At 53.3% G+C, this 14,244-nt stretch overlaps 1 protein-coding gene and 1 long non-coding RNA gene across 2 annotated transcripts; one reads left to right on the top strand and one right to left on the bottom strand.

The window, feature by feature from the left end:
* Positions 1–943: 943 nt before the first annotated feature.
* On the bottom strand, positions 944–6,942 carry LOC127469194 (uncharacterized). The gene is made up of 4 exons (XR_007903892.1): positions 3,999–6,942; positions 3,652–3,769; positions 1,889–2,011; positions 944–1,676 (listed from the first exon to the last, which is right to left on the bottom strand). It is a non-coding gene; the product is annotated as an uncharacterized LOC127469194 (long non-coding RNA).
* A 1,106-nt stretch (positions 6,943–8,048) lies between these two features.
* On the top strand, positions 8,049–12,518 carry IRF2BP2 (interferon regulatory factor 2 binding protein 2). Its single transcript, XM_051783200.1, has 2 exons — positions 8,049–9,387; positions 9,639–12,518. The coding sequence occupies exons 1-2, from the start codon at positions 8,364–8,366 to the stop codon at positions 10,358–10,360; spliced, it is 1,746 nt and encodes a 581-aa protein (XP_051639160.1). The 5' UTR covers positions 8,049–8,363; the 3' UTR covers positions 10,361–12,518.
* Positions 12,519–14,244: the final 1,726 nt, after the last annotated feature.

Genomic DNA, 14,244 nt, shown 5'->3' with positions numbered 1-14,244 from the left:
TTTATATTTTGTGGGCACGCACATAAATGAATATATACACACACACGTACCCGTTTTATTCCAGTTTTGTACCAGTTAGACACCAGGCCCGATAAGAACAACATCAAAAAATCATGCTGGTACTTAAATGTTTTTGTAGCTCTACTGAGCCATAAGGACACTCCTCTGCAGCGCAGGGATTTCTCCACATTATCAATGTTGGTGATGGAGACAGGGATGCTATAGTGCTCTGCAAGAGATGGATCCCACTTCTCAAGCTCCTTGGGCCCTGGTAGGAAATGGTAGACCTACATCCAGAGTGGTCCCGTGACCCTTGGAAGCCCAGCTGGTCCATGTGTCCCTCCCTCTTCCCCAGTGTGCACTCCAGCAGCCTGATGAGGTGGGGCACAGCCACTGGTGAGTAACAGGATGGGTACAGGTGCAGCATGAGGTGCAGCATGAGATGCTTCTGCTACAGCTCCAAAGTGATCCCACTGCTGAGGTCCCTTCCCAGCCTCCCATCCCGGCCTGCTCCCTTTTGCCCCAGGAGCACTAGCACAGCAGGATGGGGGCACCTGGGCAGGTTTAGCTGCTCTGCATCTGTTGGTGCTGCCGGATTTGCTCCAGCAGCAATGCAGGCAAGATGCCAAGGGCAGCGTTAGGCAGAACCAAGCAGCCAGAGTGGGGGAGAGTGGGACCACTTCTTCTAGCGGCAGCACCAGCTCATTGTGCCCACCGAGGCAAAGCTGTAAGTGTGCTGCATGCTCTCCTCCAGTAGCTCACCCATATCCAAGACTATTTGGATCAAAGACAGGATGAGATGGTGCTCTGGAAACCAGGGCCAAGCTCATGGCGCTCTGGGGTGGTGATTTGGCCTGCTATTATGTAAGATTTAACAAAAGCTGTATAACAAAACTATTTTAAGTAAGAATGTTAATTGAAGGCTGAGTCAGGCTGCAGCTAAAGCAGAGATGTTTTTGAGAGGCTTGTACCCTTTTTCATTTGGTCTGTATTTTTTCCACTTAATTACAATGTGTGTGGAACAGCAGTTAGCAATAATAGTAACTGGCAGAGGGAAAATGGATGATCAAGATGATCACCCTCTTGCCTCTGGATCAGCCATTGAAACCCATCCCAGATCTGCAATATTCAAAAGTCATTAACCTCTGAGGCTGCACAAGGCGTATGGGAAGTAGAAGCAGACCATGGAGCAAAGAGGCAGCTGCTTAGTGCTCCTGATCATGATGAACTATGTGTTGAGATTGTGACGAGACGTGTTAGGGGGCAGGTTGTTGAGGGATGCCTGTCTGGCACCTTCCAGGAGCACATGCAAGACCCCTGAATCAGCAGAGTGGTGGCTGTGCAAGCAGCCTCTGCAGCCACCCCAGCGAGCTCACTGACATGCCCATTCCTCAAGCATGATGCAAGGTTCTTGGCAGGACCCATTATGAAGATGACTAGTCCCTCATCCAGTCCTGTTTGGGAGACTAAGTGATACCCAAGTCCCAGCCTTTGGCAAGTTCCTTTAATGACTAAAATTCACAGGAGGAGACTGAGTTTAATTGCCAATTCCAGCACAGGTGTACGTACCAGTTATTAATGTTGCTAGTGTTCTTTTAATCAAATATGAACTCAACTGTACTTCCTAGCAGGCACCTCTCTTTGGAGCTCAGCTTGAGCAGGAGGGATGTATGTTCCTGGAAAACAGATGTGCATGATTTTTTTGCCTGAAACTACACATGGACAGGATGAGGTAATGCAATACAGATCTGCTTTAAGTTTACGAACGCATCATTAATGCCTAAACTCGTACGTATTGCTCCTCAGCATTGCTACACAGTATTATACTACTCATATGACAGAACGTACAAGAAGACAAAAATACTCTTTTTTACTTGTTTTTACTTACATATTACACTGTAGTCATCAAAAAGATAAGGCTATGGGCTGAAGCACAGAGAAGAGCATTTCTTCCCTCCTCTGACTGTGCAGAATGCTCCCTGAGGGGCTCCCTGCAAAGGAGGGGTACTGCCTGGGCATCAGGAGGAGAGAAAGGGAGAGAATCAGACGGAGTGCCAGGATGCCAAAACCAAATTTCGGTTCTATTTCATGTTTTCTCAGATTTGGGCACATTTCTGTTGGCTCTTTACATTGCAAAATTGAAACAGTATAGCTGCAATGATTAGCAGAAACATGGGCACCTCAACCATATCTCAATGTGCCTGAAACAAACCAAGGCTGCAGCCTAATGCATCATTTTGCAGCCTTTGCATGCTGATGGCCAAAATTCCTGTGGAAGGAAGACTGGCCTGTTCAAGGGACTCTCCTTTAGCAGCTGCACATTGCTCCCTGTGTTAAAGTGTTTCACAGGGCAGGGGGACAGGGAAGCATGGGCAGGGAAGGGCACCAGCACAGTTCATCTTGCTACCCAGCTAGGTGAGCATGTCTGGTTAGCTACCCGGTGTTTGGTAGCTATAAAATCCTAGTAATTGCTGGGGAATCAGAGAGGGAATCCACTTCAAGTGGATCTCTTCAAGTCTCTTTGAATTAGCTGATTTGTGAGGAGGCCAAATCCATCACCACCTTCCCCCCAGAGTGCCCTTCCAGGTGCCCGTGCCCTGCAGGGAGGACAAGGCAACCGCTGGGTGAGTAGAAAAATGGGATTGCAAAATGGCTGGTGCTGCCAGGAAGCCTGGAGGTCAGCAGCAGCACAGAGTACCTTCAGCTGGGCTGCCTGCCCCACCGATGGTGGTCCTGTCCTGCCCCAAACTGTGGGGCCATGGCCATCAGCAGTCAAGGCAGGGAGGCCTTTGGGGACTGCAAGTTCTTCTGGCAGGCCCAGGAGGTAACTTGCCAGCTGGAGCTGTCAGCAAGCGCCAGTTTGCTGCTTCAGTGGGATGTTTGGGTAATGCAGGAACTCCCATGTTGGAAACAACATTAACAGTCCTGGCCCATGCTTCAAGAAGGTCTGGGCCTCATTTTTGACTTTTATTTTGTGTGAGGACCCCACTGCCAACTCCCACAAACAGGAAAAAAGCATTTCCCAGCCTGAACTCCTCAGCCCATCTGAGAAAGCCCTTGGCTCAGCCTCCCTGGGGCTTCTCTTTGTGCTTTGCTCAGGCAAAGCAACCCTTCCACACATGCAGAAAGGGAAGCTCTGCCCCTCTGCAGCTACTCAGGGCTCTGCATGCTGCATCATCATGGGCTCAGGGGAATGAAGCACAGACAAGGCATACAACTATCTGGGAGCTTAAAAAGAAGGAGTTTTAAAGCCCTCTGTAATTTTTTCAACAGATGATCTGTTTCTGTTCTTATTTTGTAACGTTTCCTGTGGAGTCCACGCCCCTGTCCAATTTTCGAAGGGTACTTGGAAGCCTGTCGACTCCCGCACAGAAGGCAGGGATCAGAGCCAGCACGGTGTCACGGAGGGGTCACGGCTTCCTGGGCTTCCTGTTTATTTTGGGAAGGGGTCACCCGGCCAGCCGGCCGCTCTGCCTGCACCTCGGGAAGCCCCCCGCCACCACATTCCTGCCCCCATCGCCCATGGATGCAGACAATTGCTGACTGTGGCTCAAAATGCAGAGCACCAAGGCGGGGTGTAAAGGGGATAACCCGATATGCCTATTTACCCAGCCTGGGGATAAGGGACGGAAGCTTTTCCACATCAATTACCCTTTCTTCTGGTATCTGGAAGTGTCTCTCTGAAGTTTTTCTTTCTCTTCCAAGGGTAGTAACTTCTGAAATTCTTAAGTACTTCCATGATCTTTTCCTTGATGCTTTTTTTCTACTCCTGCTTGAAAAGAAGGCATAAAGTCAACTGCACTGCACAGCTAAAAACAGAATTGTTTGCTTTTTTAAAGAAAGCATGCAATTTTTGCTCCAAACTGTCTAGGGTAGAGCCCACCAACGGAGCAGAAGCTGTAGCACCCAGGCTCTTGTTTGCAGTGTGAGTCCCTTGTAACTACTCCTGCCCAAGCTATCTAAAGCAAAACACTGGAGCAGAATATCAGCATACATACATATTTCAGGAGATGGTACACCAGTCTCCTTGTGCTGTTTCCTTTTCTAGGCAGGCTCTGCTTAGGAGCCTCACAGCTCTTCAGAAGTTAACACAAAACAGCAGCGTTCAATGCAGCTGTTTTCAAGGAGTTAATAAAAGGCACCATGTATGGAAAAGGGCAGACACTGAGTAGCTGCTCGAGTCCCTCTCAATCCTCTGGCATGTCCTGCCTTGCAGGGAGCTAGTGCAGTGACCTCTCTCCAGCCTCAGTAGAGTATTTCTGTGCCAGTGCCTCTGTCAGCTCCTGCCATCAACAGTCAGCTCCAGGCTGCAGGGCAGCCGTCAGCACACCACTGACAAGCGGCTCTCAGGCAAGCGTGCTCTTACCCGGTGAGCACGTAAGTGCACATGGCTTTACATTCATAGTGATGCTCCCGTGAATAAAGTTATAAGTGGTTGTAAACATCTGCAGGATCGGTGGCTTACCATGAGCCTGTCCAAAGCCTATTTATGTCAACAAGCTGTGCCTGATTACGCTCTCATTTGCATCAGTATCTTTTTTTTTTCCCTATGGCACTAACATTGTTGGCCCAGAATCATCTGCATCTGACCAAATCCAAAACCTCAAGGACTATTCCCAGTCTCTCTTCTCTCAGTTCTGGAAGAACAAGCTCCATAATTCATTATGGATCAATGAAGGAGAGGTGGTAGCACTCTCCAACATAATCACTTTTCCATCTTGGCTCTGGCCATTTTGATACTACCCTGCAGGACTTCTGCTGCAACAGAAGGATGCCAATAAGAGCTGTGGAGGAAGCAGTGTATATCTGCTGGATGAGTATGTGAGACAGCTCTCGATGGGGAGGGAAAGAGGAATGCCAAGGGCACAAGAGAGCAGGTGAGGAGCACTGGTTTGGACACAGAAGGAAGGGCAGGCCCCATGGGGGATGAATATGTAGGTAAAGTGCAGGCTGGGGGCACAGTTCTGGGACAAGGATCTGCATGCGATCACTTCCACTAGCACAGAGGACAGGTGGTAAAGTAAATAGGATCCTGCAGGGAGAAAGAGAAACACAGTAAAATCTCAGTGTGGTTCACTGAAAAAAGCCAAAAAACACACAGTGAAAAGGGGCTTGCCGTGGCGATGTAGGGGTGGCAGACACAGTTCATCTCAAAGAGCTGCCCTCTTCAACCTCTCCTCTCCCTTCTTTCCCTAACCTATGATATTGGGCACACCAGAACAAGACAAAGGCTTTCCACACCGTGCTAGACCCCCATCCATGCTACCAGGGTGCTCCTTGGCCAGGCACTGCCCCAGACCTGCACAACCCCACATCTCATCAGACGTCCTCCAGCACTCACTGCTCCTATCTATAGCCTTGGTGTGTCATAGCAAGCGGCGTTTCGCAGAGATCAGGCACAAAAGGATGGTTTCTGTTTCAAAAATGAGAAAAAAAAGGGAACAAGAAACAAACGCATTATTTGTTTGATTCCTGTGCAGTTACCACTGTAGCAGTCAGCAGCTTTGAGGTATTTTTTTTTGTGATTTGATACATAAACCGCATTTCCTATGTAGCACTGCCACTATTTTTTATCAGCTTTTTGACATTGAGCTCAGTAACATGGGTTTTTGTTTGGCTTTTTTTCACCAGAGTGAATTCAAAGGCAGTAAATGTGGCAGAACCAGAATACTGCTCGTCTTGACTTTTCCATGCAGCTAGTTTTGATTAGAAATAAAGGAAAATGAATACAGATCACATTTTCTGTCCTGCAGTTAAAAGCCTGCCACAGCTGAAAGCCTTGCTTTCTTCTTCCCCTGCAGCCTCGCTCAGCTAGCACTCCAGCTCTGCTCATGATCTGAAATGTGCAAACACACTGTTTCTTGGCTTTCCACCAGTATATATAAATATATGTAATTTTTTCCTTCGGAGAACCTGGAGGCTAAAGCAAGAGGGCAAAGGAGTACGTGACTAAAACATCCAAACTTCCTCTTTCATAAGCCATCACATGATGAAGTGCAATTACAATTCCTGCCTTGTCCCTGCCAATTGCAGGCTCGTTGCCTCATCCGAGAAACCCGGCTTCTTCCCCCCGTGTGTGTGTGTGTGTGTGTGTGTGTGTGTGTAGGCAGCGATCGCTGCAGCCGGCTTGGCGAGGCTCCAGCTTCGAGCTGGAGAAAGAGGGCAGTGGGTGGAAGACGAAAACAAAGCTCTGTTTACTTAGCATGCATGGATAAATCGTCTTTCCAGCCGGGGAGAGGAGGAGGGAAGAGAAACAGCTTTAAAGGACTTCGATGCAATGCGAAAGGAGGGCTGCTCGGTAAAAGCGAGCCGATGTTAACCCTTGGCTCTCCGGGAGCACGTCGGTGCCCCGGCGGAATTGTCCCCTTCTCCTTGCTCCTGCCCCCCGGCCTCGGCTGGCCGCCTCAGAGCGGGTACGAGCTGTGAAGGCTCCGGGGGCAGCCCGTGGGGCAGCAGCCCTGGCCGCCGCCGGCGTGCGGGGCTGGTTCGGGGGCCGGGGCGGATTTTGATTTCGTTTGTGTACAGCCCGGCGCCGCCAGGACGCTCAGCCGGGCGTGCAGTTGCTAAGTCACCCAACCTGGCAGGGAGGCCGGCGCTGGAGCCAGCGCCAGGACGACGAGGAGGCCGGGGCAGGGTGAATCAAGGTCCCACCGCGGCCGCCCCAGGGCGCACAGGAGGCCGCGACATACCCAGCCCCCGGCCCCGGGCGAGTGGGGGGCGACTGCTGCCCCCACTGCCCGCCCGACCCCCGCGCCGGGCCGAGGAAGCGCAGCTGACAGGCTGCGCTCTTCCCGGGGCCGGCCCCACAACGCCCCGTCCGCGCCGTCGGGCGTCTCCCAGCCGCGGGGAGCCACCTCTCGGCGGCGGCAGCGGACGTCAGAGCTTCCCCGGCCCCGGCCGGCCCCCGCCTCCCGCCTTCCTTCCCTCCCTCCCTCCCCCGTAACCTACATAACGCCGTGGGAAGGGCGGCCCGAGCACGGCTGTCGGAGGGAGCAGCCTTCGCCGTGTTTACCCTGCGCGGGCAGACGCGTGCAGCCGGCCGTACGTGCCGGGATGCGCCCGATGAGGGGTTCCTTCACCTTCCATGGCAAACGGGAAGAGCGAACACCCTCTTTTCCTCCTTCCCTTGCCCCCGCCCTGTGTTTCGGTGTGGATGCAGGCAGCGGATGAGCAATTCGCAGCGTGTATGGGGCACAGGGAAACATGTCTGCAGGGTTTTGTTTTTTTGGGGGAAGGAGACGGCGTTTGCTTAGTCTGTGTGAATTTCGCTAATCTGCATTAGAGAACCGCTGGTTTGTGGTTGAAAATGACAGGAAATCTAGAGCGTCCTATTTCCTGTGCACAATGACAACAGTTAAGAAAAAAAAAAAGCTGGGTAATCGTTGTATTTATTTCTAATGGTGCCTCCTGGCCCGGCGGGGAGAACAAAGCCGACCCGTGCCCGGCGGTGACGATGACCGACCCGGCGGGAGATAGCCCGGGCTTCGCGCCGTGCCCAAGGTCACAGGGCGAGCGAGGCGGGAGGCAGAAGGGGGGACATCGAGCCCGTCACTACGCCCACGGGTGGGAGGTTTCGGCAAAGCCCCTCGGCGGCGCAGGAAATAGTAATGAACCCAACAATAACAAAAATAAAATCAGAGAAGGAGGGAGCTGCAGCGCACCCCCGCCCCTCGCATTGTCCCTCTCCGCTCCCACAGCCCTCCCCGGGGTCGAGACGAGGCGGGGGCGCAGTGGCCCTCCGGCGGCAGGAGGAACCCCCGGTGCCGGTGGCGGTGCCGGTGGCGGGGGCGCGGGCAGGGGCCGGCGCTCGGATCGCGGCGGCGGCGGGGCGGGGGCGCCCATCGCGCAGGCGCGGCCGGCACTGTCGAAGAATTGAGGCGGCGGCGCGCAGAGGCGGCGGTGGCGGCTGGAGCCCGGCACGGCACGGCGCCGCCGCCAGCCCCGGCCCCGGCCCCCGTGGCAGTCCCCGCCCCGTCCGCCCCGCCGCGCCGCGCCGGCCCCCGCCGCCCCGCGCCGCCTCGTAGTAGCCAGAGAGCGGGGGAGCCGTGCGGGCGGTAGCGGCCGCAGCCCTGCGCCAGGCGCGCGGCGGAGATGCGCGTCCCCGCCGCCCTGTGAGCGCCGCCGGCGGAGACGGCGAGGGGAGCGGCGTTCCCTGCAGCGGCTGTGCCTGCTGGGGCGCCCGCCGCGCCCCGCTCCAGCGCACGGAAGAGGAAGGCGAGGGGGAGGGGGCCCGGCGGACGGTCCCGCTGCGGCCGCGGCACCCTAGCCTGCCCGTCGGGACTCCGGTGACGAGGGGCGGAGGAGGCGGCAGCGGCGGCAGGAGCCGGAGCGGGGGGCGCTCGCCGCTGCCCCGGGGCCGGGACATGTCGTCGGCGGCGGTGGCGGCTGCTTCCCGCAGGCAGTCGTGCTACCTGTGCGATCTGCCCCGCATGCCTTGGGCCATGATTTGGGACTTCACCGAGCCCGTGTGCCGGGGCTGTGTCAACTACGAGGGCGCCGACCGCGTGGAGTTCGTCATCGACACGGCGCGGCAGCTGAAGCGGGCGCACGGCTGCTTTCCCGAGGGCCGGGCCCCGCCACCGCCCCACGCCAAGCAGCCTCCGCTCTCCGCCAAGGAGCTCCTGGCGCAGCAGCAGCAGCTCGGCCACCCCGCGGCGGCAGAGGCGGCGGCGCGGCCCCCGCCGCAGCCCCTGGAGCGCTACTCGCTGGCGGCCGAGAGGCCGCCGCCCCGGCTGGGCGCAGAGTACGGCGGTGGCCGACAGGTCAACGGGATCCTGGTGCCCAATGGCTTCCCCAAGCCCGAGGAGCCGCCCGAGCTGAACCGGCAGAGCCCGAACCCGCGGCGGACGCACGCCGTGCCGCCCACCCTGGTGCCGCTGGTGAACGGCGCCGGGCTCCCCGCCGCCATCGGCGGCCTGGGCAGCCGCGCCGCCGCCGCCGCCTCGCTGGCCGCCATTTCCGCCGCGCCCGCCCCGATGGCCGTGCCCGTGCCCCAGCAGCCGGCGGCGGCGGCGCAGGCGGCGGGGCAGGCGGCGGGGCAGCCCGGCGAGCTGGGGCACAAGCGCCCCGGTTCCGTCTCCTCCTCGTCCTCGGGTGGCGGCGGCGGCGCGGCGGGGGAGCACGACGGCGGCGCCAAGGAGAAGCGGGGCTCTGCCGAGAGCCTGCCGGCGGCGGCAGCTGCAGAGCTGGCCGCCGAGGGCAAGGGCCGGCCAGGCGGCGAGCAGGAGTGGCTGGCCAAGCCCAAGACAGTGCGGGACACGCTGCTGGCCCTGCACCAGCACGGGGGCCACGCCGTGCCCCCCTTCGACAGCAAGTTCAAGAAGGAGCCGGGCATGGCGGGCGGCAGGCTGCTGGGCTACGAGACCAACGGCTCCGTGGCCAAGCCAGGTGAGGCGCCGGGGACCGGGAGGCGGCGGGCAGGGTAGTGGAAGGGACGACAGCACGAGGGCCTCTCCCGGAAAGCGGGGCGGGCGATGCCGGGCGGCTTTGGGCGTGTGGGGCGGCGGCCCGGCTGCTTGGGTGGCCGGGAGGTGGCCGCGGCCACTCGTTTCCGCGGTTGCTCGGCGATGCATTGTGATTGCGCTGCCTTCTTCTCACCCTCCTCCTCCCCCCACTCCTCCCCACCTCTGCCTCTGCAGGGGCCCGGGCCGCCCGGAAGAGGAAGCCTTCCCCCGAGCCGGAGGGCGAAGCGGGACCCCCGAAGATCAACGGGGAGGTGCAGCCCTGGCTGCCCCCCTCGTCGGAAGGGATGAAGCTGCCGCTGACGGCCACCCCGTTCATGTCGCCCCCGCCGCCCACCGCCTCGCCCCACTCCAACCGGACCACGCCGCCCGAGGCGGCCCAGAACGGCCAGTCCCCCATGGCCGCCCTCATTCTGGTGGCGGACAATGCCGGGGGCAACCACGCCTCCAAAGACGCCAACCAGGTCCACTCCACCACGCGGAGGAACAGCAGCAGCCCCCCCTCGCCCTCCGCCATGAACCAAAGAAGGCTGGGCCCCGGCAGGGAGGTGCCGGGCCAGGGGGCCAACGCGGCGGCAGCGGGCGGACTGGAGCCCGTCCACCCCGCCAGCCTGCCGGACTCGTCCCTCGCCGCCAGCGTTCCGTTGTGTTGTACCCTCTGCCACGAGCGCCTGGAAGACACCCACTTCGTGCAGTGCCCCTCCGTCCCCTCCCACAAGTTCTGCTTCCCCTGCTCCCGGCAGAGCATCAAGCAGCAGGGAGCCAGCGGGGAGGTGTATTGCCCCAGCGGGGAGAAGTGTCCCCTGGTTGGCTCCAACGTGCCCTGGGCCTTCATGCAAGGGGAGATTGCCACCATCCTGGCCGGAGATGTGAAAGTGAAAAAGGAGAGGGACTCGTGACTCGCCTGTGCTCACCGCCCAACATCACCTTGAACTCGAACTGCTCGAATTATGTATATATCTATAAATATATATATATAAATATATATATATCTCCAAGACAAGGGAAATGTAGACTTCATAAACATGGCTGTATAATTTTGATTTTTTTTGAATACATTGTGTTTCTATATTTTTTGAAGACAAGAGGTATGTACTTATTATAAAGGCATTTCTTCTAATTCTTCTCTTTTTTTTTGCCTTTTTTTTTTCCCCTTTTGTTATAGCAACTATTTGTTGTGCTTCCCTGGTGACAGTTACTGTTCAATGTAGGCTGTGACTTGCGCTGCTTTTTTTAGAGAGCACTTGGCAAACCAGAAATGCTTCTAGCTGTATTTGTATGCACTTGTTTCTTCTTTTTTTCTTTTCTTTTCTTTTTTTTTTTTAAATGCCAAATACACTTTCTGACATTGTAAAGATTGCCTTATTGTCTGTGATTCCTTATTCCTGGCCCCTGTCCTGTAGAGCTGGTCGCATGCAGGCTTGGTCTGAGGTGGTTGGGAACAAGAGTGGCTAACCAAGACAGGGATGCCCTTTGCCATCCCACTTGGCCAGGCAAGCTTAGGGAGCATGAAGGCTTTCTCCCAGAAATGCATAGCTCGTGTTGCAATGGAAGATCCTCCAGATCCAGTCCCAAATTGCTCACTCTTTCTCAAGGGAAGTTGCCTCCAGAGGATGTGGAGAAGTGTCCAAGAGGCGCTGTTGAGTTAGGGATTTCTGGGTTTGTTTGTTTTTGGTTTGGTGTTTTGTTTTGTTTTTTTTTTAAGGCAAAGTTGACCGCAGTTCACGTGATCAGTTGTAAGATTACAAAACTGCATTTATTCACCGATTGCATACCATAACGTGGAATTTTGATAATGAACTTAATTACCTGATTGGCGAAGGCGCCAATGTAGCACTGCCATTTCTGAAGGCCTTCAGTGTCACTTCCGGGGCTTTCGTGTCTTTGGACAAAGCTGGGGAGGTGGGGAAGAAACTTTTTTTTTGTTTTTGATTTTACTTAAATTTCCAGATAGTGCAGATGGACTTTGATTTTGCTTATCAGTCGCCTCTAGTGCTGTTGCTGTTGTTACTATCACTGACCCGGTATTTCCAAGTAGTGGCAGGTACGGTGTGGTACAGTGACAGCAGTGACTGAGGCTCTGCCAAATTGCCCACGGGCATATCAGTGACAGCCCAAATGTGGGTGGAGGAAACCTGTAATTTCCTTATTACGTATGCTTGAAACAAACCTACTGCTATTCTTTGAAAATGAAAATATAAACTGGTTGAAATGAAAGCAATTAGGGCTGTACATAATGGCCCTGGCCCTGCCTTTTAAGCTACTTTGGAGAACTCTTTTGTAAAGCCACTTCTTTTGATTACGCTTCTGCATCACCAAGCAGACTTCTAAAATCAATAAATCATTGGTTACTAGAAATAGTTCAAGTCTTATAGTGATGTTTTTGTGCTGTTTATAGTTTGTTGGCAACGCTGCAGCTGTACGAGCCCTTCTGTTGAGGTGTTTATAACTTAGTTATATGTCGTTGTTTCTGAGCAAAAGGGTGGTGAGGTCGTCCCTTCCCAGGGACCAGCTAATAAACACTTTCGTTATCGAAGAGGAGGAGGAAAAATCTGTTCAGCCAACTAAAAATTTGAAAAATTTTGGGTGCTTTTTAGTCAACTGTTCTTATTGTGATAATGTTCAAACTGCAATTTAATGCAGAGTAGATCTTTTTGGAAGACTACATTTAAAAAAAAAAAAAGAAATGATCATTATTAGTATTTGAAGATCAGAACTGCACATGCACAGTAATTTTTTATGAAGTGTTTAATGAGCACACCCACTACATTGTGTTCCATATTACAGGTCAATGTAATATTAGATAAGACTTGCATGATAAACAAATTCAGTGAAGTCAATATTACGCTTTAAAACTTATAGTCAAGATTGGTGTCTTATGTAAACACACTTAGCCAATTTGAAGAAGACGCACATTATATATATATACCTATATATATATCTATATATAAAAAAATGCCAACTGTAAAGGATTCTTTGGAACCACTATGATCTGTGTAAATGTGTATTTAGGCACTTTATTAAAAAAATGGAATTTGAGCTGATAGATGGTAACAAGTTCTTCAAAGTTGCTTGGCCTAATACCTCACATGGGATGAAGTTCATGTTTTTGATTAAGGTGGTATCCCTACGCTTTAAAGAGAAGCAAAACTGAAATCCCAAAGACTCCCTAAAAGAAAAAACCCTTTTGTGTTATCAGGTAGCCCAGCTCTGAGCGTGCCGAGGGAGAGACCTGCTCCTGACAAAGTGTACCCTTGTTTTGGGGCCAAGGGACATTGATGGGACTCGGTGGAGAGGCTTGTAAGGAAGCACACCTTCCTCCTCTTCCTGCCAGCTGCTCCACTCCTGCAGCTCTGGAACTCCTGGAGAGGATGGAAACTCCCCAGCTGGTGATGCCAGGCAGTGGCCCAGAAACAACACTGATGGAGAAGAAATGGCACATGGTGGTGGCTGTGCTCACACAGCTGACTTTCAGCCCCTAGACAAGTCTAATCTGCACCATAAAACTTCAGAACTGCAAAATAAAATAAAAAAAAAAAAAACCAAACTAAAATTTGAGGGTGTTCATACATAGCTCATTTTTTTCACATTGAATGTTGCTTTTTTCTTTTGGTTGCTTTGCTGAATTACAATAACGCTCCAGTGGATTCTCCCTTTATTACTACTTCCTGGGCTACAAGCTTTTTTCTTTTTTCCTATAATTTTTAAGTGCTTTAGCTGCAACAGTGCTACTGTTAATATTCCTTTTTAAACTTTTTAAAAGGTGATACTGTAATTTGTGTAGTATTAAAAGTGTTTTAATGAAGAATGTGTGATTTTTTTATTTTTTTTTTTCCAAACTCACTTCCATTACTTTTTTTTTCCAAGATATTTTTTTCCTGGCAGTTCAACTGCACAGTGTTTTTGTTGATAGCTGCTGAACTAATTGCTGCCATTTTTACATTTATGGTTTCTTTTTACTTCTGGCACTAAGTATAAGGAAACTAGGAGCTTTAAACAGTTCCTGCATTTCCTTGTATATAAAAAAAAAATTGAAAAAGCTATAGTTGCCCAAGTACAATATTATTTTTTCTTTTTCTTTTTTTTTTTTTTGATACTGTCCTGACACTTGTAAACAGGCAGCAGCGTGGGGCAAGACGGTATGTGTGGAGCCGGTGGGTACCGCTGTGTGCCTGGGTCCCAGGGGGTGGGAAAGGTGCCACACAGGGGAGGCTTTGACTGCCTTTGCAGTGGCCTCAGAAAACCTGGTATGTTTGGGAGCTCTCTTTTTAGATTTGCTGTAAACCAGGCCATGGCAACCGCGTGTTTTTATGAACTAGCACTTATGCAAAGGGTATAAATACATTTGAGAGTGCTCTCTAGTGGCTTGTTATGTCAACAGAGCCCCTGGATCCTTTCCTTCTGCACCCCGGCCAAACCCTGCTTGTCCATCCATCCTGCTGGCAGGGCAGCCGCTCTTGGTGGGACTGGATAGGACACTGCTCTGGGGACACCCAGCCACCCACTCACCTGCAAGTGTGGCACCTGCCGGCTGGATCTACTCCATGTGTCTACTTTGCCCCCGAAGTAGTGTGGGACACGCTGCATGGTGCGCAGGGTGTTATGGTGCAGCTGCAGTTCCCACACCAACACAGCCTCTCCTCAGGGGGGAGGAAAAAACACTGGATTGTGTGGAAATTAATGGCACCAGGGGTTAGCTGAGCTACTTATAGCCCTGATCCTACTGCTTCAGCACGTGCTTTGCCACAGCAGGGCTACAGGTAGGAGACGTCCAGTAATTGGG

The sequence above is a fragment of the Manacus candei genome, unplaced genomic scaffold (assembly GCF_025592945.1).
Source record: "Manacus candei isolate 608988 ecotype Guabito, Panama unplaced genomic scaffold, ASM2559294v1 h1tg000017l, whole genome shotgun sequence".
Taxonomy (NCBI): Eukaryota; Metazoa; Chordata; class Aves; order Passeriformes; family Pipridae; genus Manacus; species Manacus candei.
The sequence above is the reverse complement of the archived record's forward strand: the minus strand, read 5'-3'. Positions and strand labels throughout refer to the sequence as shown.